This window comes from Labeo rohita, chromosome 23 (genome assembly GCF_022985175.1).
Source record: "Labeo rohita strain BAU-BD-2019 chromosome 23, IGBB_LRoh.1.0, whole genome shotgun sequence".
Classification (NCBI taxonomy): Eukaryota; Metazoa; Chordata; class Actinopteri; order Cypriniformes; family Cyprinidae; genus Labeo; species Labeo rohita.
Window position 1 is genome coordinate 6196954 of NC_066891.1, and position 27317 is coordinate 6224270.

The 27317-nt window shown below is 35.7% G+C and overlaps 2 protein-coding genes and 1 long non-coding RNA gene across 3 annotated transcripts; all 3 read right to left on the minus strand.

Moving 5' to 3' along the window:
• Positions 1-6531: 6531 nt before the first annotated feature.
• mdp1 (magnesium dependent phosphatase 1) lies at positions 6532-12563 on the minus strand. The gene is made up of 6 exons (XM_051095805.1): positions 12430-12563; positions 9702-9765; positions 9469-9576; positions 8468-8575; positions 7236-7321; positions 6532-7114 (listed from the first exon to the last, which is right to left on the minus strand). Exons 1-6 carry the CDS (start codon positions 12461-12463, stop codon positions 7032-7034), a joined length of 483 nt encoding a protein of 160 aa, XP_050951762.1. The 5' UTR covers positions 12464-12563; the 3' UTR covers positions 6532-7031.
• A 2013-nt stretch (positions 12564-14576) lies between these two features.
• Positions 14577-17973, minus strand: LOC127154907 (uncharacterized). Its single transcript, XM_051096785.1, has 7 exons — positions 17607-17973; positions 17049-17189; positions 16693-16869; positions 15698-16435; positions 15291-15558; positions 14920-15188; positions 14577-14809 (listed from the first exon to the last, which is right to left on the minus strand). Exons 1-7 carry the CDS (start codon positions 17971-17973, stop codon positions 14577-14579), a joined length of 2193 nt encoding a protein of 730 aa, XP_050952742.1.
• A 1267-nt stretch (positions 17974-19240) lies between these two features.
• On the minus strand, positions 19241-25632 carry LOC127154388 (uncharacterized). The gene is made up of 3 exons (XR_007825480.1): positions 25494-25632; positions 24091-24188; positions 19241-19601 (listed from the first exon to the last, which is right to left on the minus strand). It is a non-coding gene; the product is annotated as an uncharacterized LOC127154388 (long non-coding RNA).
• Positions 25633-27317: the final 1685 nt, after the last annotated feature.

The following is a 27317-nucleotide window of genomic DNA, read 5'->3' on the forward strand; positions in this document are numbered from 1 at the left end:
TATTTTATTTTATTTTATTTTATTTAACAAAAAGCAGTATTTAATTTTTAAGTTTTAAGTTTTAGTTAACAGTAACAACACTGAATCCTGGAATCTTGTTTCTTTTCCCAGTGTGAACATTTTAAATCTCCCTTTCTTTATTTCTGGTCATTATTAAAATCATTGACTGAGGGGTGAATAAAAAAATGTAAGAAATGATGAAAAACAATCTGAATTATCCATCAATGTTTTTAAAATTTGGTAAATGACAGAAATGTTTCAGCTTACGCAACCTGTAATACTGGTATGTAAGTGGCTATTTGAATTGATTTCTCATTAAATATGGCATACGAGGTGGGGAATCCACCAAAATATGTCACCCGTCTTGTTCCGCACACACACATATTAGCAGCACGTGTCTTAGTCGTCTCTTTCAGCATTCTCCTGTTACACTTAAGTTAATAACTCACGTCGGCATGACAGGCCAAAGTTATGAAACATCTCATTTCTGAAATATTGATTTCAGCCCTACGAGCGGCATTGTTTGAAAAATAGGTCTCATGAAATATGTACAATCGCTGACAAATTCATATTGACGCTTGTGTATTAATAAAGCAACGCTCAACTTGTGCGGATTTGACAGCGAGGAAACTAAACTGTTTAAAACGGTTTGATAAAAGCCTGTTTTTACTAGGTCACTGCAACCACACACGTCAATGCATAAAGATGATTTGCGCATGGCTTACTTCTATCCGTTTTTAGATCCGTTTTCCTCTCTTCACTAGTCAGGATGGATTAGACCTCCTGAACCGCTTCACTTCTTTAACCCTTTTTAGTTTTTATGGAAGACCTATGCAACTGAAACTTTGAGACAGTGAACTTCTGAACTGAATGTGATCCTGTTTCATATAGTTTTTTTGTGTGTGTGTGTGTCCTGTACGCTGTTTGCGTTCTCATGTACAGATGTAAATATCATTGGAGAACTGACAAGCCTTTTGGAGCAGAGAGTTAATGTAAATCTGTTTATGTAAATGTTGAATTCGATCCTACTGTAAAACCACAGCTGGAAGATCCTGAGAATTTCCAACGTGTCGTACGATCTCTTGTCAAACTGACTGTCATCTGATGTTCAATAAATGGTGTACAGTGAACTTTGGTAAATGTGGATTCACAGATGTATGTGCATTTCTTTAGTAAAGCACAAACAAAGGTTTTCAGTGATCTGTCAGGCTCTCAAAAGGATAAAGTGCACTATATATGCATCATACAAGTAGTTTTATTTTAAATCGTGCTATATTTTATGTCTTTTGAAATTGTAAGATAGATTTGTAAGATGAATAGACTGAAAAGCAAGTCATTTACAGAAAATGTTTGCCTCCAAAATGTCGTTCATGCTTGTGCATATTCATATTTGGCACAAATCTGATGCATTAAATATAGGCTTCAGTATGTACAAGTGGCAAGGTTATTATGGTTAACTAAAACATATAAAAAAAAAGAAAAGAATTTTGAAAAATTACTAGTAAATAAATGAATAAATAAATAAAAAATAAGATCTGAAAGGAAGTTATTCCACATAAATTGTTGCATATTATGTTATTTTAAGATGATAATTCATATATTTAAGTGGCATTAAAACAGCATTGACTGCTCTCATGTCATGGGTTGCATGCTGGGAACTGCCTATAATTTGCCTGATTCACCTAGAGAAGATAGTTCAGTTATGAATAATAACCATCACCGTGCAATTACATTTCAGTCACTGTATGTCCTGTGTAGCTCCCTAAGTGTTCACATTAATTTGAATGAGTGGTAGTTTGGTTAAAGAATCTTTCAGGTTCCAGCTGACATTCAATATGTCGATTATTATAGAAAATTCATCCACTTAACCTGGAAGTCAATGTGGTAAAACATTCAAATAATTGCTAAAAAACAGTTTTAAACAAATAGGTTAATATGAGCTTAATTCTTCTTTTTTTTTAAATGATATAAAAATTACAATATTTAATAATAAAAATGACAACATTTAATAAAAATGATATTTAATAAAAATAACGATATAAAAATATTTTCAAATTACATATTTGCTTTAAACCTCTGAAATATCATGCTTATTGTGAATGTATTAGATTTTTTTAAGCAACCTAAAGTCGTAAATATTTGTAAATAATAATTTAAAGTTGCAAATAATTGTTATAAGGACTGCATGTATTGGATAGATACTGTAGACACAGGCAGAGCGTAATGAATAGAAAGTGTCGACTGCTGCATTAAATTAAGATCTGCTCATGTTGCACTGCGTTTTTACAGCGGTGCGCCTCATGACCAATCACGCACGATTCTGTTGAGCTTAGGAATGCATTGGCCAATCAGAGGTGTCCAGATGTGTCGTCACTGAAACTCATCAGTATTGTTAAGTGCGTGCAACTCTTCAATTCTCTCATCATAAACAAAGCGCAGATGTACATACAATGTAAGTAAGAGATTAATTTCACAGTGTAGACAGCTTCAGTGATTATAATATTTTATTATTAGTAGTAGTAGTAGTAATATTGCTTTCTGTATATCATTTATTTTGAATAACCGTGGAAATTAAACATTATATTTAGCAATTTCTGGTAGTTTTATTCAATTGTAACTATGTTAAATACAAGTTAAGTCTCATAAAAAAAAATATTTTTGTCTGGTTCTTACCTAAAAAGACAAGTTTATGATGTTTGTAGTTAATTGGCTGCTTTTACCTGGATTTGGTTTACCATCCACCTAGATTTAGATAGATAGATAGATAGATAGATAGATAGATAGATAGATAGATAGATATTCAGACCCCCTTAAATTTTTCACTCTTTGTTATATTGCAGCCATTTGCTAAAATCATTTAAGTTCATTTTTTTCCTCATTAATGAACACACAGCACCCCATATTGACAGAAAAACACAGAATTGTTGACATTTTTGCAGATTTATTAAAAAAGAAAAACTGTAATATCACATGGTCCTAAGTATTCAGACCCTTTGCTGTGACACTCATATATTTAACTCAGGTGCTGTCCATTTCTTCTGATCATCCTTGAGATGGTTCTACACCTTCATTTGAGTCCAGCTGTGTTTGATTATACTGATTGGACTTGATTAGTAAAGCCACACACCTGTCTATATAAGACCTTAAAGCTCACAGTGCATGTCAGAGCAAATGAGAATCATGAGGTCAAAGGAACTGCCTGAAGAGCTCAGAGACAGAATTGTGGCAAAGCACAGATCTGGCCAAGGTTACAAAAAAATGTCTGCTGCACTTAAGGTTCCTAAGAGCACAGTGGCCTCCATAATCCTTAAATGGAAGACGTTTGGGACGACCAGAACCCTTCCTAGAGCTGGCCGTCCGGCCAAACTGAGCTATCAGGGGAGAAGAGCCTTGGTGAGAGAGGTAAAGAAGAACCCAAAGATCACTGTGGCTGAGCTCCAGAGATGCAGTTGGGAGATGGGAGAAAGTTGTAGAAAGTCAACCATCACTGCAGCCCTCCACCAGTTGGGGCTTTATGGCAGAGTGGCCCGACGGAAGCCTCTCCTCAGTGCAAGACACATGAAAGCCCGCATGGAGTTTGCTAAAAAACACCTGAAGGACTCCAAGATGGTGAGAAATAAGATTCTCTGGTCTGATGAGACCAAGATAGAACTTTTTGGCCTTAATTCTAAGCGGTATGTGTGGAGAAAACCAGGCACTGCTCATCACCTGTCCAATACAGTCCCAACAGTGAAGCATGGTCGTGGCAGCACCATGCTGTGGGGGTGTTTTTCAGCTGCAGGGACAGGACGACTGGTTGCAATCGAGGGAAAGATGAATGCGGCCAAGTACAGGGATATCCTGGACGAAAACCTTCTCCAGAGTGCTCAGGACCTCAGACTGGGCCGAAGGTTTACCTTCCAACAAGACAATGACCCTAAGCACACAGCTAAAATAACGAAGGAGTGGCTTCACAACAACTCCGTGACTGTTCTTGAATGGCCCAGCCAGAGCCCTGATTTAAACCCAATTGAGCATCTCTGGAGAGACCTAAAAATGGCTGTCCACCAACGTTTACCATCCCCAAATCCAGGTGTGAAAAACTTGTTGCATCTTTCCCATGGCTGTATTAGATCAAAAGGGTGCTTCTACTAAATACTGAGCAAAGGGTCTGAATACTTAGGACCATGTGATATTTCAGTTTTTCTTTTTTAGAGTGAAAAATTTAAGAATACTCTGAATACTTTCTGTACCCACTGTAAATGCCATTAACGGCTCATCTCAAAAACGTTTTTAAACGTTCATCATTCGCTTGTTTTTCTTTTGTGGTTCATTGAAAGCTTTAAATACATGATATAGTGTTGGCTCCAGTGCGTAATTACAATCCACTGCATCAATTTTTAAACCGGCCTGAATTATTAAAATCATTTTAAGGTCTAGCAGCACACGACGGGCATGCCGCAAACTACAGAAAACGTTAGTGTTGACACGAAGCCGCTGCGATCTTCAGAGGGAGAATGCGCATTTATTGCACTGTCACTTTACTTTCTACGCGAGACGCCAGCGAATCAGAGAAGAAGAAAGCGAGGTAGAAGCGCGCTTTAGGCTTTAGACCTCAGGATGAGATATCCGGATCAAGTGCATCTTTCCGTCTGTCTCTTGAACTGTATGATGTGCAGCACTCTCTGCTTTTATCTAAACAGGTTGTCAGCGAGACACAAAATCACTTATTCAGAAGAAAGCCGGGATCTAGAAGGCAAAGGCATGCCGCCATTAATACCGTGAGTTGGAATAGCGTTAAATTAGAAGGAAAAGGAGGCCAGCGGGCTTTTAGACCCTTAGCTGTTCAGCCCACTGCCGCTAAATTATTCAGCAAAACACACAAACCGCCACAGATAAAGTGTTTTTAAAGTTTTAAGCAACTATACCTTCCAGACACCATCCTCTGCTATGTGGAATTCACATTTGATAGCGCTGAAGGCAGAGCTTGATGGCCGCCCGGTCCCTAGCCGTTAGCATCTCTTATTTAAAGCTGGGGAATGTAGCTGTGCTAATGACATGAGTTATGGGGATTATGAGAGATCCTGCTGTCACCTGCTCGGAGATGATGTCCTCTGGCTGTTTGTGTGCTCGCTGGAGAAATGAAACCTTCATGAAGGACTTTAATTAACATTTGTTTTCTCCCAAACTACCTCAAGACCACAATGAGGGAGCAGAGAATTATAATGGGCAGATTCCTCACAAGAGCACTTCACTGCTTTATAGTTTGAAGTAAAACTTTTTTAGTTTCAGTGTTAGACTGATATAGTTTTTCATATTTCTACCTTTTTAAATATGTTGTTAGTTTAATTAAACTAAGAATTTTTTATTGGCGACTAGCTGAAATTAATTTTTTAATGGTTTTTGTTAATGATAACACTTAAAACATTTTTTTTCTAAATAAAGTTGTTTATGCTCACGTAGGCTGTTTTTTATTTGATTACAATACAGTAAACATTAATATTGTGAAATGTTACAATATCAAATAACTGTTTTCTGTTTGATTATACAATACCAGTCAAGTTTTTGAACAGTAAGATTTTTAATGTTTTTAAAGAATTCTCTTCTGCTCACCAAGTCTGCATTTATTTGATCCATTACTATTTAGAATAACTGCTTTCTATTTGAACATATTTTAAAATGTAATTTTTATTTTTTCATCATCATTGCTCCAGTCTTCATCGCATGATCCTTCAGAAATAATTATAATATGCTGATTTGATGTTCAAGAAACATTTTATTATTATTAGTATTATTAAGTACATTTTTCAGGATTCTTTGATGAATAGAAAGATCCAAAGATCAGCATTTATCTGAAATAAAAAGCTTTTGTAACATTATACACTATACTATTAAAAAACTTGGAGTCAGTATTTTTTTTTATAAGAAATTATAGAAATTAATACTTAAATTAAAAAATAAAATAGAAATAGAATTAAGTAATGATAAAGATATTTATGTTACAAAAGATTTCTATTTATTTCTATTCTAATGTTTTTTTTTAACAGCAAATCAGAATATCATGATGAATTTTAAAGGATCATGTGCATGGAGTAATGATGCTAAAATTCAGCTTTGAAATCACATAAATAAATTACATTTTACATTGTATTCAAAAAGAAAAAGTTATTTTTAAAATAGTAAAAATATTTCATAATTTCACAGTTTTTGCTGTACTTTGGATCAAATAAATGCAGGCTTGGTGAGCAGAAGAGACTTCTTTAAGAAACATTAAACATCTTACTCTTCAAAAACTTTTGACTGGTAGTGTAATTTAAAATGTAATTTTACACCAGTCTTTACTGTCTTTTCTTTAAAAAAAAACAAGAGAGACATCTTACTGACCCCTTTGTATGGTAAATGGAAAATATTTCAGTACTCAAAAAAAAAATAAGACAATTAAACATTACTACATGATAAATATATTTAAAGCTATTAATTAAAATTACAATGTTTACTTTTATTTTTAAAAATTGTTCTGGTGTGAAAAAATAAAGAGACAAATAGGAGACCAACAACAAAAAAATGGAGAACATGTGTTTTATAAATGTTATAAATATAAAACAATTTTTCCATTGTAGTCTCTGTACAGAAACATTTAGTAACAAAGCGTTGACTTTTTGTGCTGTGTGTACAGTATAGTCCTGTTTAACTTAAAAGTATTTTAAATACAAATAAGCAAAAGTGCATTTCTATGGAAGACTAGGAGTGTCACTTAAATAAAGGAATAAACTATTATTGTATTCACTGAAAAATACAAATATAAATAAATTGCATCTAAAACTACCAAAAAACAAAACCAAACAAAATGTTTTAAAATGGAGTCAATTAATAAAATTATTTAAATGTTAAAACATAATTTTAAGTATTTACCAATTGCCTTTGTCAAGTTGATTATACAGAAATAACCACTAAACATGACACTCCTAGTCCTCAATACATGTCAGTTTTTTGCACAGCAAATAGTTTGTTCTTTATTTGCAGCATCTGCATCTCCACAGGACCAGACGCCTTTACTGCTTCTTGCTGAACTGCTCAAGTGCGTTCTTGACTAGATTCCAGGTGATGGCATTGTGAACCATCACACAGTGAACACCTGAAAGAGCGGGAAACAGCTGCTGATTCAACCGCATGGACAGTCTCCAACTTTGACCGTACAGTTCCAGATCTCTGAAGCAGCTATAAAGGTTTGCGGAGGACAGTAAGCAGAGACTTACCCAGCCTGCCAACTTCCACGATGTTCCTTTCCTCATCATCAAAGAACATCATGTCAGAAAACTGGACGCCACTGTCAGCTTTCAGCCTGGAGACACAACAACAGTCAGACGAACTGAGGTACTGTAGACACGCACAAATGTGAGCGAGACACTCTATGCAAAAAGACAGATGCACGCACTATTATGCCACTTTGATTTACAACAAAACTGTGAAATTACACCACTTGTCACAGTTTTTAATAGTTAAGACTGTTTAAAGGAAAAGTCCACTTCCAAAACAAAGATTCACATATAATGTACTCTTGTGTACCCCCTTGTCATCCAAAATATTCATGTCTTTCTTTCTTCAGTTGTACATGGCTTCAAACGATCCCAAATGCAGTTGTAAACAATCCCAGCTGAGAAAGAAGGGTCTTATCTAGCATAACAATCTGTTATTTTCATTAAAAAAATTCAATTTATATACTTTTTAATGTCAAACACTAGTCTTGTCTCACTCTGCCTAGACTGTTTTTTTCTGGTTCATGACAGTCAGGGTATGTCGAAAAACTCCCATCTCATGTTCTCCCTCAACTTCAAAATTTGTGGGATCATTTGGGATCGCTTGAAGCCGCATTTAAACTACATTTTGGAAGTTCAAAATCGGGGCACCATACCAGTCCATTATATGAAGAAAAATGCTGAAATATTTTCCTCAAAAAACATAATTTCTTTACAACTGATGAAAGAAAAACATGAACATCTTGGATGACAAGGGGGTGAGTACATTATATGTGAATCTTTGTTTTGGAAGTGGACTTCTCCTTTAATATTCTTGAAAGAAGGCTGCATTTATTTGATAAAAATAGAGTAACAGTAATATTGCGAAATATTATTAAAATTTAAAATAACTGTTTTCTATTTGAATATATTTAAAATGTAATTTATTCCTGTGATCAAAGCTGAATTTTCAGCATCATTACTGCAGTCTTCAGTGTCACATGATCTGATTTGCTGCTCAAGAAACATTTATTTTTAATATCAACAGTTCGGCTGCTTAATATTTTTATGGAAACTGTGATTTTATTGATGAATAGAAAGCAGAAATGTTATTGGTTGTTGCCAATGCATTGCTGTAGAGTTACTCATATGTTCAAATTGTTTTCTAGTATTGCTTTGTGGTTGCTAGGGTGTTTTAGGAACTTACTAAGGGTTCACTTATTACCAGCCGAATTCAAAAGTCTTTTCTGTACCTTTTAAAATGAGTGACCTTTGAACCGGGGTAGATCTCCTTGAAGGAAATGTATTGGTCAAGTTTATAGAGTGACAGCAGCTGATTGGCTCCTTCTGTCTCACTGGTTCTTTAAAAAACAGAAAAAGAAAACAATATAAATATATGCACAGTATATTCAATACCATTCAAAAGTTTTTGAACAGTAAGATTTTTGAGGTTTTTAAAATAAGTTTCTTCTGCTCACTGAGCCTGCATTTATTTGATCCAAAGTACAGCAAAACAGTAACATTTAGAAATATTTTTACAATTTAAAAGAACTCCATTTGAATAAATATTTTATAACATTATAAAGGTTTTAATCAATTTAAGGCATCCTTGCTAAATAAAAGTATTATTTCTATAACCCCAACCCCCACCCAAAAAAACAAATATTGACTACAAGCTTTTGAATGGTATAGTGTACAATGTTACAAAAGCTTTTTATTTCAGGTAAATGCTGATTTTTGGATCTTTCTATTCATTAAATTATTAAATTCTATTCATATATTAAATAGAAAATTTAAATATATTTAAATAGAAAGCAGTTATTTTAAATAGTAAAAATATTTCACAATATTACTGCTTTTGCAGTAAATGCAATAAATGCAGGGTTGGTGAGCAGAAGAGAATTCTTAACAAAAAAAAAAAAAAACTGGTAGTGTATATGTACTTGTTTTTGCTACATTGTGGGGACCAAATGTCCCCACAAGGATAGTAAAACCTGAAATTTTGACATTCACAATGTTAAAAAATTATTAAAAATAGTAAATGATGTTTATCTGAAAGTGCAACGATGCAAACATGTTTTCTGTGAGGGCTAGGTTTAGGGTTAGGGGATAGACAATATCGTTTGGTCACTATAAAATCTATAGAAGTCTATGGAAAGTCCCCACAATTCAAAAAAACAAACGTGTGCGCGTGTGTGTGTGTGATTTAGAACATCTATTCGATGTGTGCTCATTCAATCATTTCCAATCTTACCGCGATGCGATGCCTATCTTGAACCCCTGACTATGCAGTGAGCTCAGGATCTTTTCAGTATCATGATAAATGGTAACGTTGGCAAATCCTGAATCCCGCACCACACCGCTGGAGAATCAATAGAAAAGTCAGTGTGTGCCAGCAAAAAAAGCAAAAACTTCAGGACAAACATCTCTGAAGTATGTTAAGTGAGAACAAATAATGAATTAATACTACAGCTGAAGAAGACAAACCTGTCATCGATGTGAAAAGGTGGATTAACATGGGTGTCAACCCAGAATGGCCACAGAGTGTAATCTGTTTAAAACCAAGAAAGGAAAAAAAAAACAAAAAAAAAAACATAATTTTACTTTATATATTAGGGGTGTCACTATATGTACTGGTATTGACAATAATTGTGATGTTTTATAAAATGAAATACTGTTATCGTGGTAATTTAGGAGTGCCGCTTTATATCGGTGTGTACGATAACCATAATATTTAAAAATTCATAGTGGATGTATATTAACATGACACAGATATTTCGGTGGCAGTAACCAGAGATGATCTTATTATTCAGAAATATCAGGGTCAATGCTTCTTCCACTGGAGAAGGCAGCCAACTTTGTCTGCCTTGATAACCAATCACATTACAGTCTTGACAAACTATCCACCTTATTTTTCAATGCGGAAGTAAACTGTTTTCTGATGATGTGTTAGACGTCCGGTTCATAATCCGCCATAGGGAAATAACAAGAGGAATATCGAAGTGCAGTAAACGGTAAAACAGTTTGCACTACAAACCAGTGTGTTCATAATTAAGATAATACATTAAAATAATATGGTAAGAGTCACACCAGTTTGCAATATCAAGCAGCAAAACGAGCTTTTTGTGAGTGTTCAAGTGGATGAGACCGGAAGCCAGACACAAAAAATTTACAAATGGCTGCACCCACTGCACCACGAAAAATAACGTGGATACATTTCTGTCAGAGGTGTGCGACAGTCAGCTACTGTTTGAGGACACCATAGAAATGAATGAAAGTGCCATAAATGGAATCCTACCTGCCAATCATCATTGCCTTTATCACTGTATAGAATACTATAAATAATTTACTTTCTACCTATAGTTGTATACACAGATGAATTATACATTTTATATTAAACACGCACATGCACACACACACACACACACGCACAGACTTGGATTTGGTATTAGTCATAAATGGCATCAGACGTATTCTGTGGTCTCTACAATATGAAAAAAATATGAGGAAGTGTATTTATCTTCTCATTTATGAGGTTTCATACCGTTATTCTAAAGTAAAACTTTAAAATGTTAAGCGTGAAAACTTACAGAGGTCGAACAGTATTCATTTTGGCTTAGACATCTATGATTAGCGATGACATGGAGAAAAACACAATTCAAGTGACATGAAAAGAGAACACACCACTTTCGTTTACCACAGAATTCTGTTTACTGGTAATGCGAAAGCAGCATCATGACATCAGCAATGCGTAGGTGGTTACGTAGCTTTGATGTCTTGCAACAAACACTTTTCTGTGATTATGATAATAATAATAATAATAATAACAATAATTATAATAATAACATTATATATAAAATAAAACCTGAGTGCCATATCTATATCTATATCTATATCTATATCTATATATATATATATATGATAAAATATGTGATTTTAATAGCAGAAAAAAGTGTAGGCTAATTTGTGACCCTGGACCACAAAACCATGTATTTTTTTTAGAATTGAGATTTATACATCATCTGAAAGCTGAATAAATAAGGTTTTCATTGATGTATATCTGTAACAGTTATATAGTTATATATCTGTACAGTATTTTTGGCATATTATGGTTACCATAGTAATGTTTTGCAAGAGACAAAAATGTAAGGATGCTAATTCGCCATCTTTTTGTATTGTACTCTTCACACTCAAAGCTTTTATTTATGTCAGATACTGTGTGTTAGTGGACTAATGTATGGAATAATGGGTAAGTAGGAGTTATGAGGTACCAGGCAAATAATAACAAGGTGATCATATGAGTAATATTAATGGAAATGCTTAAATCAATAATATGATTTTATATTGTATTATAGCACTTGTTAATATTAACATAATATTTTCATATTATTCATTATTGTACCTTCTTATTATCAATAATCAGGGTTAAAGATCAAATAAATGACCAGTTTACCAAATGTAAATAATATCATTAAAGTATTAAAGTAGCCATTATATATATACTCAGTAGACAGAAATGCCTATGTAATGGTAGTCATGTTGCATTTTGATTGTATACTGAGAAGAAACAATCATCCAGGGAACTTCTTATATAAATGCAATGTTGTTCAATATTTAAAAATGAATTGTGGATGTATATTAACATCACACATAAATATTTAAATGCCAGTAACCAGAGAAACAGTAGCCAGTAACTTCTAGCACTGGAGAAGGCAGCCAACTTTGTCTGCCTTGATAACCAATCACATTACAGTCTTGACAATCTATACATTTCTGTCAGAGGTGTGCCACAGTCAGCTACTGTTTGAGGATACCATAGAAATGAATGGAAGTGCCATGAATGAAATCCTAACTGCCAATCATTGCCTTTATCACTGTATAGAATACTATAAAATAATTTCTTTCTACCTCATACTGTCACATCAGTTCACAAAAGGAAATCATTTCAAACTGATTTCCATCAAGTGTAACTGTTCCTTTTGTATGCAATAGTTGTATACACAGATGAATTATACATGATATATTAAACACACACAGGAAACATCGGATAGTTACTACAGACTTGCTATTTGGTATTAGTCACAAATGTCATCAGACGTATTCTGTGGTGTCTACAATATGAAAAAAAAATATAAGTGTATTTATCTTCTCATTTATGAGGTTTCATACTGTTATTCTAAAGTAAAACTTTAAAACATTAAGCGTGAAAACTTACCGAGGTCGAACACTATTAATTTTGGCATAGACATCTTTGATTAGCGATGACACGGAGAAAAACACAATTCAAATGACATGAAAAAGGAGCACATACCACTTTCGTTTACCACACAATTCTGTTTAACTTACCGGTAATGCGGAAGTAACGTCATGACATCAGCAATGCGTAGGAGGTTACGTAGTCTTGATGTCTTGCAACGAACACTTTTCCGTGATTGTGATAATAATAACAATAATTATAATAATAACATTATATATAAAATAAAACCTAAGTGCCATATATATATATATATATATATATATATATATATATATACATACATATACAGGGGTTGGACAGTGAAACTGAAACACCTGGGTTTAGACCACAATTAGTATGCCGTTTGGCCTCCTTTTGCAGCCAATACAGCATTATTTCATCTTGGGAATGACAAATACAAGTCCTGCACAGTAGCCAGAAGGATTTTGAGCCATTCCTTTCACAGAACAGTGGCCAGGTCACTATGTGATGTTGGTGTATGAAAACATTTCCTGACTCGCTCCTCCAAAACACCCCAAAGTGGCTCAATAATATTCAGATCTGGTGACTGTGCAGGCCATGGGAGATGTTTAACTTTACTTTCATGTTCATCAAATCACTCTTGTCACCAGTCTTGCTGTGTGTATTGGTGCATTATCATCCTAATACACGGCACCACCTTCAGGGTACAATGTTTGAGCTATTGGGTGCACAAAGTCAACCTTCACACTCTGCTCTTATTGGTAGAATGTGCGATCAGTAAAGACTGGCCACCAGGCTGCATAAATATAGCCATGAAACCTCCAACACTATATTGGCCAGTGTTTCAGTTTCATTGTCCAACCCCTGTATATATATATATATATATATATATATATATATATATATATATATATATATATATACACATATATATACATATATATATATATATACAATAAAATATGCGATTCTGTGATTTTAATAGCAGAAAAAAGTGTAGGCTAATATGTGTTCCTGGACCACAAAACCAGTCATAAGTGTCTTTTTTTTAAATTGAGATCATCTGAAAGCTGAATAAATACGCTTTCCACTGATGCTTGTTTAGTTTGTTAGATAGAACAGTGTTTGGTTAAGATACAACTATGTGAACTCTGGATACTGAGAGTGCAAAAAAAACAAACAAACAAATTAAGTTGTGATATATTTACGGTATGGCATTTACAGAATATCTTTACTTAATATCCTAATGATTTTTGGCATAAAAGAAAAATGTATAACTTTGACCCATGCAATGTATTGTTGGTTATTACTACAAATATACATACTTGCTACTTATGACTGGTTTTGTGGTCCAGGGTCACATATGTATATTTTTTATAGTTGTATGTCTGTAACAGTTATGTAGTTATATATCTGTACAGTATTTTTGGCATATTATGGTTACCATAGTAGTGTTTTTGCAAGAGACAAAAATATAAGAATGCTAATTCGCCATCTTTTTGTATTGTACTCTTCATCACACTCAAAGCTTTTATTTGTGTCAGATGTTAGTGGACTAATGTATGGAATAATGAATGAGAAAAGTAGGAGTTATGAGGTGCCAGGCAAATAATAACAAGTGAGTGATTGATTTAAATAATATCTGTCAAGTATTAAAGTAGCCATTAAATCAAAATGAATAAATTATTCACAAATTATATTCATATATATATGAAGAGTTCAGATGCAAAAGGCTCCAAATCCACCTGACGTTTTTCTTTAAAAAAGTATCTGATGGACGTATACTATGTGTCAGGAGCATTCACTCTGTATCATTATCTAATTTTTCGTGATATATATATATATATATATATATATATATATATATATACACACGATGGACAGAAATGGCTATGTAATGGTAGTCATGTTGTATTTTGATTGTATACTGAGAATAAACAATCATCCAGGGAACTTATTATATAAATTATATAAATGCAAGACCAAATCACTCACATACTGAAGTCATTTAGTCATGTCGTTCAGAAATCAGAAACACCAAAAACAATGCTTCATGAAATGTAATATTTTTTATATTTTATTCAAATTCGTGTGCAAACAGTTTAAGTGCTGGCAATTATTAAACAGTCTGTGCTCTCTGTTTTTTAGCGGCACTTTGCTGCCTGGTTGTCCAGTAGCTGTTGCTTTCGCTGCTCCACAAGTTCGGCACTGAGGGACATCAGCTGCGTCAGGAAGCTTACGGAAGGCTTGATGTGTCGTATCTTTGTGACGTGATCAATGGCTTCCTCCACGTTCATGTCATGGTGGATCATCAGATATGCCAGTAAAAGCACAGGGGAGTGGCTGACACCATCACAGCAGTGAATTAACACCTTGTCTGTAAAAATAAAAACAGAAAGACAATCAAAAAAAACTCATTCCGCAAATAATTTGTCACTTTGGAACACTTATACACTTTAGAACACTTATAAGATAAAAAGATCTTACTTTCTGGGTTCCTCAGGGCCTTGTTGATGAATTTGGCAGCTGGTATGAGGTACTTGCCCATCTTGACACCGTCTTTGTGCGTTGTAGACAATCCACAATATTTGATGTTCATGCCTTTGTAATATTTCGCCCCTGTATTAATCTTTCCTTTTAGGTCTTTCTCTTTTGGCATTCCCATCAAGACCCTCAGCTTCTTCTTCACTGCTGCAGCATTTAAGATGTGGGTAATACCCATCTCTTTGAGTTTGGTTCGGTCCCTTGCTGTCTCTCTGCACAAGAACACAACAACCTAGATTAGTCAACTGTGTTTGATTCCATGCTCCTGCATTACATTATTGCTTCATCACATAGTTTATGAGTTGCAGACTTACTCGTTTCCCAAGAAGACGTTGGGCCAGACCTCAGTGACAGGTGTTTCAGACAGTGTACATTCCTCTGAACGTTTTTTCAGCTGGGAAATGTTTTGAGGAATATGGCTCTCTGAAAGCCCTGTCACTTGAGGTTCTTGCTCCGGAACACTTGCTTCTGGGTTACACGGAGGCTCTGGAACAGTCGGATTCTTCTGAGGCTGTGCTGAGTTCCCAAAAAAATGTTGGAAAAACACACTAATTTTGTTGATCTTCCTCACTTTGGCATATTCTTAAAAAGAGAAGTAAATAATGCATTATTAGAAACATCTCTAACCAGATTGAGATAAAACATGAATAATTTGTCAGACTTGAAAGACATTTCTGTTTGCATGTCATTGTTCCAAATCAAATGCTTTGTTGACATTCACCTGTTGGGATGGCCCCCTCAGTAGTTTCAGGAGATGCATCAGTGCCACTCTGATTGTTCCCGCTGCTGCTCTCTTCCACTTCTGCTGAAGGCCCTTCTGGATCAATCAGATCTTCAAACACTAGCGTTGGGCTCCTCAGCTCTGAGATGGCTTCGCTGATGTCATCCACCAAACCTTCTGAGGACACAGGTTCTGATCCGGAACTGCTCGGACCTGTGATGCACCATTCCTCAGGGTTGACTGGATCCAGTTCAGGTTCCATAGGCTCAGGGGTTGAGGACAATGGTTCAGATGTTGGTTCGGGAGCGCTTGCACCTACTGGGATGTCCTCCTCAGCGGTTTCACGAGACACATCAGTGCCACTCTGAACGTTCCCGCTGCTGCTCTCTTCCACTTCTGCTGAAGTCCCTTCTGGATTGGTCAGATCTTCAGATACCAGCATTGGGCTTCTCAGCTCTGAGATGGCATCACAGATGTTGTCCACCAAACCTTCTGAGGATGCAGGTTCTGGTTCAGAACTGTTCGGACCTGGGATACAACATTCCTCAGAAATGACCGGATCCAGTTCAGGTTCCATAAGTTTAGGTGCTGGGGACAAAGGTTCAGATTTGGGATTTGGTTCAGGAGCGCTTGCAGCTGGGACACAAAGCAACTCTGAAACATCCGAATCTGGCTGCGCTGAGATCCCATAACGCTTTTGGAAGAATGCACCAATTGTCTTCCTCACTTTGGCATAATCTGAATTATGAAAAACAGTATACTGTTAGAAACATCTCTAACCTCAGATTAAAGTGTGATCATGGTTACTGTTGTTCAGCAAAAGCAAGTAAGGACGAAAAAGTTGGTCATTTGAGTTCACCACATTGATCAATAGAAAGCTGCATGGTTTGAAATAGGTGTGTAACACATTCAGCATGCAGGTGTGCCACACCTTCTGACATTTTTATTTGTAACTCAATGCAATGTTGCATTTCAAGCTCTTTGTTGATATGTACCTATTGGGATGTCCTCCTCAGGGATTTCAGGAGAAGCATTCATGCCACCCTGATGGATCTCACTGCTGCTTTCTGGGGCATTACACAGTGATTCAGAAACAGCCAGATCAGTCTTAGGCTGTCCTGAGATCCCAGTTCGGAAGAACTCACTAATGGTCTTCCTCGCCTTGGCAAAATCTGGAAAAGAAGAAAAACGTTATTAGAAACATCTCTAACCACAGATTAAACATTAATATATAGGTAAAGTGTGGTCACATTTACTGTGACTATGCAGATTTTACTCATTTTCACGCTGGTCACTTGAATTCACTAAACTCATTACAATGTTGCATTTCAGTTGCTCTGTTGACATTTACCTATTGGGATGTCCTCCTCAAAGATTTCAGGAGAATCATCCATGCCATCCTGACAAGTCTCACTGCCACTTCCTGCCTTAGGCTGTAGTGAAATCCCAGTTCGGAAGAACTCACTGATTGTCTTCCTCACTTTGGCAAATTCTGAAAAAAAGGACAATATGTTATTAGAAATCATCCAACCACAGAATAAACATGAATAATTAAAGTGTGGTCATGTTGACTGTTGCTCAGCAAAATCAAGTGAGAAACAATGTTCCTCAGCAGATTTTACTCATTTTTAGGTTGGTCACCTAAATTTTCCATACAACAAAAGTCAAACTGCAGCACAAAGAGTGCTTTGCAGACTTAATGACAGAAAAAGAAGCTATCTTATGTTGTAATGTAACTTTTTGGGTTTTTGTGTATCTTTACACCTCTAGTGTGAAAGTGAGTTCTGTGTCAGCTGCGCTCACAATGGACCTTTTTTGTCAGCTGAAATATATGGCTGCACATTTAGTCCGACATTTTTATTTGCACCTCATTGCAATGTTGCATTACAACTGCTCTGTTCTCGTTTACCTATTGAGATGTTCTCCTCAGAGGTTTCAGGAGAAGCATCAATGTCATCCTGATCGATCTCTTCCTTAGAAGGCCCAGCTAGATCAGTCAGTTCCTCAGACACCAGCGACACTGACTCTGAGATGCCATCCTTAACTTCGTCAGCCTCCAGCTGCACATCTTCCTCATCAGAAGAGACTTTGTCATTCATGACATTGTTCAGCTGCACATCTATGTTTTCCGGTTTATAGGAATCGAAATGGTCATAGATGGCACTGGTGATCTCGGACTCTACATCTTGCTCATCTGATACCCAGTAACTCTCAGTGCAGTAGAAGACACCGTTGACATGCACCTCCACAAACACTTGTCTCAGTTCTGAAGACATGATGATTTTTGGTGTTTTGGATCTGATACTGTCAGTTCAAACGGTATCTGATAATGTCAGATGTAGAGTTGTCAAATTGTATGTGAAACACACTGTGAGTACAGATTGTGTCTATAACCTGTATGTATTAACACGCAGAGTACAGACTCTTTCTATATAAACAGTGTTTGTACGGTCTGTATTGGTAGACTTTAACTCAGACTCGCGTTTCTGTTCGGAAAATCATCGAAGTGAAAAGATTCTGAAAGTCTGTTCTGTCTGTTCTAATGATGCGTTCCACAGTTGCTATAGAAACAGCAACGCACGCTCGAACGAACGCACTCGATTTGATCACAAGTCACGTGGGCATACAATGGTGATTTATCTTCGCATCGTTTCTATCGCGGCTATTTGCAAATAATATTTTTAATATCTGCACATGCGCTTTTAATTGTATACTGAATGTAAAATTAAATTTGGATTTGCATGACTCACGGAAATGATAACGTTACAATATTTTCAAATCAAATTACATATATGCATATACACATATACATTGCATATAATACTATCTGTTGCTAACATTTCTATCCTAAATAGTTGTCAAATATTAAATGTTTCGCTATCTCCATCTTACCTCACTTTCTTTCAACGTTAAAACTGACGCTTCGCGTAAATCCCACCTACTTTGATTTGATTGGCCATCTTAGTTATTTTGACATTGATGAGCGCTGTTAGGCCAACGAGTCAAACCAACTTAAAATATACATTTTTAGCATTTTCTCCAATTAATTATTTGATTTTCACTCGCGTTACTGGTTCGAATCATTCGGAATCTTTTAACTGAATAAGCTGGAAAAAAACAAAAAAAACATTACATATCTTTTTTTGTACTTCATCAACTTTTCCAAGATGCTTCAACAAAAAAGCTTCATACAAATACAAAATTGTAATAATAGAGTTTCTCAGGATTTGACTGGACCAAAACATATGAATAAAGTCAGTCTACATATTCTAGCTTTAAAAAAGGTGTTACTTTGGCTAAATTATTTGTAGCCTGAGATAATGCTGTCATTGTTAACATTGAGGAAAAATGTAACAATATCGAATATTGTTGTACAGTGTACATGTCTATTTAAAAAAAAAAAAAATGATAATGTGTTAAATTAGGTATGGTGTGTATAAAATTACTTTTTGTGGTTTCTGCACCAATTTTTTTCAGTATAATTTTACACAAAGGTGTATATCATGATGTGACATAAACACTCGAGCAGGTAAGCACTGTGCGTGACACAAAGTAATCACTTTTAATATTAAACAGCAAGCACAAAATACATGAAAGCGGCAGCCCTTCCTGAATTGGCTTGCTCAGGTGAACTACAGTACGTCTCTTCCATCTTTCATTTCCTGCTCAAATCAAATGACATAAAATATCATGGCTGTTTCAGATGATATCCCTCCCTCACTCTTCCCCTCTCTTCAGGCGCGTTTGATTAAACCCATCTTCTGTCCCTTAAGCCTGTGGTGGTGAGGACAATGCCCATCAGAACCATCAGCCACAGGGAGGCTCAGAGGAGCCGGTTGCTAGGAGACCATCAAATTCCAGACTCATCTTTGAAGAAGCTGCCGTTGATGCATTCCTGGGATAACTGGAGTAAACAGACATGAAAGTGAAGCACTAATGATTTACAACCACTCTGATGTGTCATGAGTAATTATTCACTCACTAGCTCCCATTCTCAGTCAATCATACACATATAATATCGTCGGTGAGCTGTCAGATTTGTGAAAGTCAATGTTTACCAGTCACTTAGCTGAAGCATCTTATAGTCACTCATTACAGGTTCAGGCCTTGTTGAGTTACCCGAAGTTAAGAGTACTGATTAACCCTATGAAGCCCACTGTATCAGTATCATCACGATCAAACTTTGCTGAAAAACCTGTTGTACACAATGCCTTCTGTCATCCGTTTTATATTTTTTTTAGCAAGTAAAAGCCTTTTAGTTCAATTGTAAGAACATTCAGCTTCAGCTTGTGGTTCATATGTCTTTTTGTGGTAAAAATAATGATTTTTATTAAGTAAACATAAGAAAAACTTATTGTTAGTAATATTCTGAGATGAACGCTTACTTGAACAATACCCTGGTGAAAAAAACAGCATATGCTGCTAGGTATGTTTTGATGCTGGGATGCTGGTTAGGTATGTTTTGGTGCTGGTTTAAGCTGGTCCTTTGCTGGTTTTTGCTGGTCCTTAGCTGGTTTATGCTGGTCCTTTGCTGGTTTATGCTGGTCTTTGACCAGCAACATGACCAGCAAAAACCAGCAAAGGACCAGCATAAACCAGCATCAAAACATACCTACCAGCATATGCTGTTTTTTTCACCAGGGTATTTATTATAGTTATAAATATTTTTATATTATGTTATTTTATATTAAATATTTATATTTGAGAGTGTGGTGATTTTGACCTTGTGTCCATTTGCTAACAAGCAGGTTTATGGCCAGTACATTAATAAAATTGTTTGTTTAAATAAACTTTTCTGTCTGTTTTATCTGTTAACCGGTTGTTTGCTATTTTCAGGTGACACGGTGACAATGTGCCCACGCTGCAAGTGAGAGTTTGTGCACATATTGTAGTTCATTTATAATGGAATTTGTTGCACCACTCCCTTACTTACAACGTCACAATGTCATGTTGAAATAATCATGAAGTGCTTGGCATAAAGGATGATTTATTACTGTCAGTAAATATTTATTGCCCGTAATTTAATGCAGTGCTTTCTACTTGTCAGTCTGCGCCACAGTTTCCTAAAGGATTCAAATTTGCCCTGCAATGTGTTAAAAATGACAATAAACCTCAATTTGACTTTAAGTAATAGCCTAAAGGTAAGAATTTTGTTGCCTAAAGCCTAAAGGTAAGAATTTTGTTGCAACACCCTTGAAGAAATCCCTTCAGGGATAGCCTTTGGTTCAGTGGCTTTTATGTGGTGAGCTTTAAGCTTCATGTAGACCTACCCTGCTAAAAAGACTAGTTTTAACAAACTGGGTGATTTGCTGGTCTAAATAGTCTAAATGTGAAGTTTGTTAACAAGTGCACAAAAGCCTTCTAAAAACATTAAAAAAGACAAGCAGTGCAGTGCATAAGTACGCCACACGAGGGAGGGGAGCCATTTTGCCGAAATCATTCTGGTGAAGCTTTTCGTTAAAACGTTGTAAATAATCACAAACTTATTTGTTTAAAAAATAATCAACGAAAACATTTATTATTTGTTTAGCTTTTTAAGTAAGTTCGAAAAATTATTTTATCCAGTGATCAACCGCTCACCCTTCTACATTATTGTCACAGATACAGTCACATGACCGAAATTAATAGAGGCGGGAACGTTCTGTGGTGTAGAACGGAAAAACAAAAAGGGAGAAAGACAGTGTTAAAAAGTGGATAGCAACGTGTAGTGAACAAACAGAGGTTGGTAAGCTTAAGCTGTCTTTTTCACTGTATTAAGTAAATCCACAATTAACATTGCCTTAGGGGGCAAAGTGATTAACCTTAATACCAGTTAATTTCCACGTATCTCGTGAAAAAAAAAAAAAGTAGCGTATGTATATTTGTGAATAGGCTTTCGAATTACATTCGAGAGAAACTAAGCAAATTGTTAACAATGGTACAAATTAGTCACTTTTTGCCAAAAATCGCCATTTTTAAATTTATAACAGCTGTCTCGTGATTCCTTTAGGTCTAGATGTAGATGTAAGTTTTTGAAATCTCGTGATACTTTTTTACCTCGGTACAAAACAGTGCTGAACTGTAAAAAATGATTTTTAAATGTTATAAATGACTATAAATCCAGAGGCAAAACATTTTAAAAGAACCATATTAGGGAGTGGAAACGGCAAATGAGTCAATGAGTAGATTCAATGAATCTACTGGTTATAGTGGGAATATCATGTATAAAAGGTATATAAACATAGAAATGTTTGTTTTTCACCAAGTGGCAGAAATCGTCCTCTTACACAATAAATTCCACAAATAAATAAAAATAGCATAAATCGCTTCCTAACCATGAAGTGGGAAATGTTATATTTCTGGTTTGGTATATGTGTGTGTGTGACCCTGGACCACAAAACCAGTCATAAAGGTCGACTTTTTTAAATTTTGAGATTTGTACATCATCTGAAAGCTGTATAAATAAGCTATCCAGTGATGCATGGTTTGTTAGGATAGGACAATATTTGGAGATACAACTGAAAATCTTAAATCCGAGGGTGTAAAAATATCTAAATATTGAGAAAATCGCATTTTAAAGTAGTCCAAATGAAATTAAGTTTTGATATATTTACGGTAGGAACATCAACTTTACTTATACTTAATATCCTAATGATTTTTGGCATAAAAGAAAAATCGATAATTTTGACCCACATAATGTATTGTTGGATATTGCTACAAATATATCCATGCTACTTACAACTGGTTTTGTGGTACAGCGTCACACACACACACACACACACACTTATATACATATCTCTTTCACCCCCTGTTGATATTTGCATGTCAAGTTTGCAGCATGCAGTCAAACATGATATCAGAAACAATTGGATATGTGAACCAAAATTGATCAGGCATACCCCTCAGCAGTTCTGCCCCTAAGACAGACAAAAGTGGTAAGAAAGACAAGAAACATGTCTTTAAAATGAAAACTTCAGCAACACACTCTGCCCCACAAAATAGATCACTGGACTTTATACTTGACCTCCAGACCAAGGCAGCTGCTGGCCATAATTACTCCATCTGATTGGTGTATAGTGGGAGGGACGAGTCTATAAGTAATAATTGAAGGTCATCAGCACTGCAGCTAATGTACTGAATTTAACGACCAACTTGATTTTGTTCTTTATGCAGTGCAGTTGAGAGGTATAAATGCATTCCTACATTCATAATATTTTTTTATTATTAATTAATTCATTTTGATGCTATAATTGCTGGACAACCAACAGAAAACTCTCTCTAGAACTACAATATGCTTGCATGCTAAATTACTAAAATGTAGACCAGTGTTATTCAGCAGGTGCCTTTTGTATGTTTTTTTATATGATTTATATGAAGGTCATCTTAAAAAGGTTTTGCAAACTGATTGCGTTATGAATAGATGTTGTTTTATCAGTCCAGTGCCCTGATTTTACATTTATAAATCTGAAAATCCACCATAAAAATGAATTACTGTATATTTTAAAATAGAATGATCTTTAAAATGTAAAACAATAATTAATCATTTGTGAAAATCTTGTTTACAGAGAATACTTTTACAGTTTTAGTGTAATTTTCACAAGAACAAACTGCTGTTCCTCTAAAAGTCTCTTTTTTTCCCTCCCCAAATCAGCTTGTACTTGTTACTAAGGAGACAAGAGTGCAGTGGAAGTAGAATATGAGAAAACAAAGAAAAAGCAAGGTAAGTCTCACTTGCAAACAGCATACATTATTTTGCATCATTTCTCTCATTTCACTCAAGCAATACATTTGTGAAATGATGCAAAAATTTGATAAATATGTATTTAGAATACATGATGTGCTACCTATTAAATCAACCGTGGCCATTTCATTCCGAGCATTGTTTCAAATGTCATTTCAGTAAAAAAAAAAAAAGATGAAACTGAAAAACCTTATGTACTGTATGTTGTAAGAGTTTCTCAAGAGGTCCACAGAACCAGAATGCCCTTCAGTCTGTTTCTTTGAACGACAGACTGCAAAATGGATGTTAAAATGATCCGTTTGTGTGGATCATTTTATTTATCTTTTGAACATTCAAAACCAACTGCTCATTCATTTCAGGCTTCAGATGTAGATAGAGCAGAGGTTGAATAACTGGAAATTCACCCGCTGTTCGTCATAATGAAATTCTAGCGCCATTGCAGGTTTAAACAAGTATGCTTCATTCTCACTTCGCGGATCTTTGCTAAGTGAATTTCTCTTTCCATTTCCATCTTTTTGTCATTCATTTCTCCTAGGTTCACTCTGGCTTTCTCCGTTTGATCTGTCAGACTGAGTGTTGCTGCATTTCACCCTGTTTCTACATTACGTCCCTTTTCTCTATGCTTTCACAGCAATTCCCAATTCGTATAGTCATTTTCCTCAGATGGATTCACCTGCTCCCGCTGAGATTTGATTGACAGGCTCTTAAGTTCAGATGTTGCCGACTAAACGCCCCGTCCCTCTGCGTGCTTCACTTTGAAGACATCTGCATCTGTAGAGTATAGAAAAGTACACGGAAATTTAAAAGAACTCATTGCAAAGTTTTCCAGCACGGTGCAGGTTTATGTAACAGATTTGGGCACAAATCTAATTCACTCCCCCAACAGCACACAAGAAACATTATCTGTTAATCTTCCTGCGGAGGAAAAACTTTAAAAGTGATTCTGAGGGCAAGCGGGCATTTATTTGAGAGTTACGTTTTTATTTTATCTTGCCTCAAACAATGCAGCTGTGCATCAATCTAATCAACACACGGATCTCATTAATAAATCCTCTCTTAACGAGACATCTCTAACAATGGTTATTTTAACAATCATGGGGGTGGCGTATAATTTTGAGCCTTTATGGTTCTGCAGGAGAAATTAGTTTTACCCGTGTATATACATATTGGAACAATAACCAACGAATCCCCACAGGAAAGAGAAATCACACTGAGATCTCTTAATATTTCTTCAACACAGCAATTCTACAATTCAATCCTCAATTTTGCTTTTGAGACAAAAATCTTTTAAAGTAATCTTACATGTGTCCAATGGAGTTTTAGAAAGTAATGTCTCAAACTGTGCTCGGATTTGCCAATACACTTAAGTTAATATGAGCTCAAACATTTTTCTTCAAAGTTATGGCAAAATATTTATTTCACATACAGAGCTGCACCATTCTGGATCTTTTTTTTTTTTTTTTTTAGTCACAATTCTCGAGAACGACACGTTTATTTCAGTGATTTACAAAACTATTGAACGAAGTAACATGCAATTTACTAAAGTTTTGACAAAATGTTCTTTGGCTCAGTCTTTGTAAAAATGCTATAAACAGCAAAACTAAATCAAAATTACACCAAATGTTTTGTTGTTAAACTGTCTTATACTACGGGGCCGTTAAATGCTTGAATCTGATTGGCTGACAAATGTTCTGAAGGTATGCATTATTTTCAGGGAAACACACGGCGAATGTAGTTCCAGGCAGCTCTTGACTGCATTATGTGTCTGTATCACTTCGCCACATGATTTCAGTTACTTCAAAGGTCCTTACAGCCTAAAACAGCAAATTAACCAAAACCCACACCAACACTGGTCAGATAAATAAATACAGTAAACAATAGGATAAAAACGACAGATTATTTCTATGCTTTTGTCACAAAATTACATTTTATTATGTACGGAAAGCCCATACCCTATTTCTCCCACTCTCTCTCCCTTACAGAACACACACATACATTTTGCACACACGTTAGCATACACGCTAATGTTGTTAGCTCTGCTCTGATGATTAACAACTTAAAAACTACATGACTTACACATCCATTTCTTACAAGTGAGTTAACAACGGTGCTGTTCCTGAAGAAAATTAACTTAAAGGTTCACTATTAGTAGAGACACTGCTGTCGATCACTTTTAAAGGACGCACAGACTCAGAGAGGTAATTCACAAGTTGAATCTCTCTCTCTCTCTCTCTCTCTCTCTCTCTCTCTCTCTCCGTCTGTTTGCTTGTCTGTCTGTCTAAACTTAATTATTAACTGCATTAGTCTGCTATCAATGGGTCAAGAGTTGTTACTTTGGAATTAGCAACGGAGGAGTTGCATGAGATGCCTAAGAAATTAATCCTAATGATAATAGCATATAAATAGCAACAAAAACCGGATGAATGCCTTGAAATATATCATCTGATCGATGTCTTGAGGCGTGGTAACCATAGTATAAGTGGAATAATTGACTTCAGTCTGTTGAATTCTTTGAAAATAATGCATTATTTTCTAAGAATCCAACGGCCCATCATCAATTATTCCTTACTTAAAGAACGAATCACAGCGTTGTGTAAATGATTCAATGACTCACCTGTAAAAACTTTTTTTTTTCATTTTTGTTCCTGAATAAATCTGCATTTTGAACAAATTGGTTGAGTGATTAATTCAATGACTTGCTCATTACGTTTGGTGCTTTAATAAATCAGTGCTTTTGAACAAATTGGTTCTCATAGGCCACGTTCACACAGCAGCAGAATACAGTTGTCAATATCGTATTTGAGTCCTTAATAGAGGGTATGCATGTGCCGTCACCGTTAGCTGGAGTGGCTGTGGCTCCGCCCACTGAGTGGCAGCATTGGTTTCAATGTGAATGCTGCGACAGAACACACAAAATGCCTCTGAAAGCAGAATGCGTCTACCATGTACTGCGTTCTTTAATGTGTGGTTTCAGTAACTTACAGTGACGGAGAAATGAGCTGTTTGTCATCTGAAAGTTTTATATCCAGTCTCCACCGGAGCCGCTCTCTCCCGTCAGTTGTATGTTCTGCGCACAGCTCAAATGTTTCGATCTCCACTCAAATTTAAAAGCTGCTGTTGGTTAATGATGATTTGATGGATGAACTCGCGGCACGATTGGACTATTGACGTGTCGCGTGGACGTCGTCATCTTAGATACTGCTTTGGTCTCTGTTGCTATGGTTACTGGTAAGGAATACAGGCTTGACTCCTGTTGTACGTTCATACAGACAGTATTCGAAAAGCGACTGTAAGCTGCTGTGTGAATGGGACATTTCGAGACTCGCACTTCTAAGTAAATGCGGTTGTCAATCCCAAAAACTGACAGTGTGACCGTGGCCTGAATGACTAAATGACTCACTAATACAGACACTCACTTGTCGCCACCTGGTGTAATTGACCCTTTTTTAACCCGGCTTCCTTAGTTACTGTTGCTATGTCTGACAAACTACTCTTACGCTCTCACACTACACAACAGGTTCTTGCACAGTGAAAAATACATTGCGGAACAAAGAGGAAACTGACAACATGCCGACATGTTACTTCTGGTCTGAAACAAGGTATTAGATTTAAAATGCAATTTTTTTAAAAATTCAAACAATAAATACTATTTTGTGGCTCTTTAATGTGTTGTGACAACTAGTGTGTGCCTCACTAGATCAATTGACACGTGAACCAATCGTCTTTTCTTATTTAATTAAAGCACAAAATAAACATGAATGAACATCAGAACGTATTTTATTTGAACTGCAGAAATACATCAATACACACAATTTTTCAAGTTTAAGTCTACTGAAGTTAATCTACTCTCCTTTGTTTGTCGGACAAAATTGCGAATTCGGCGCTATGATTGGTCATATC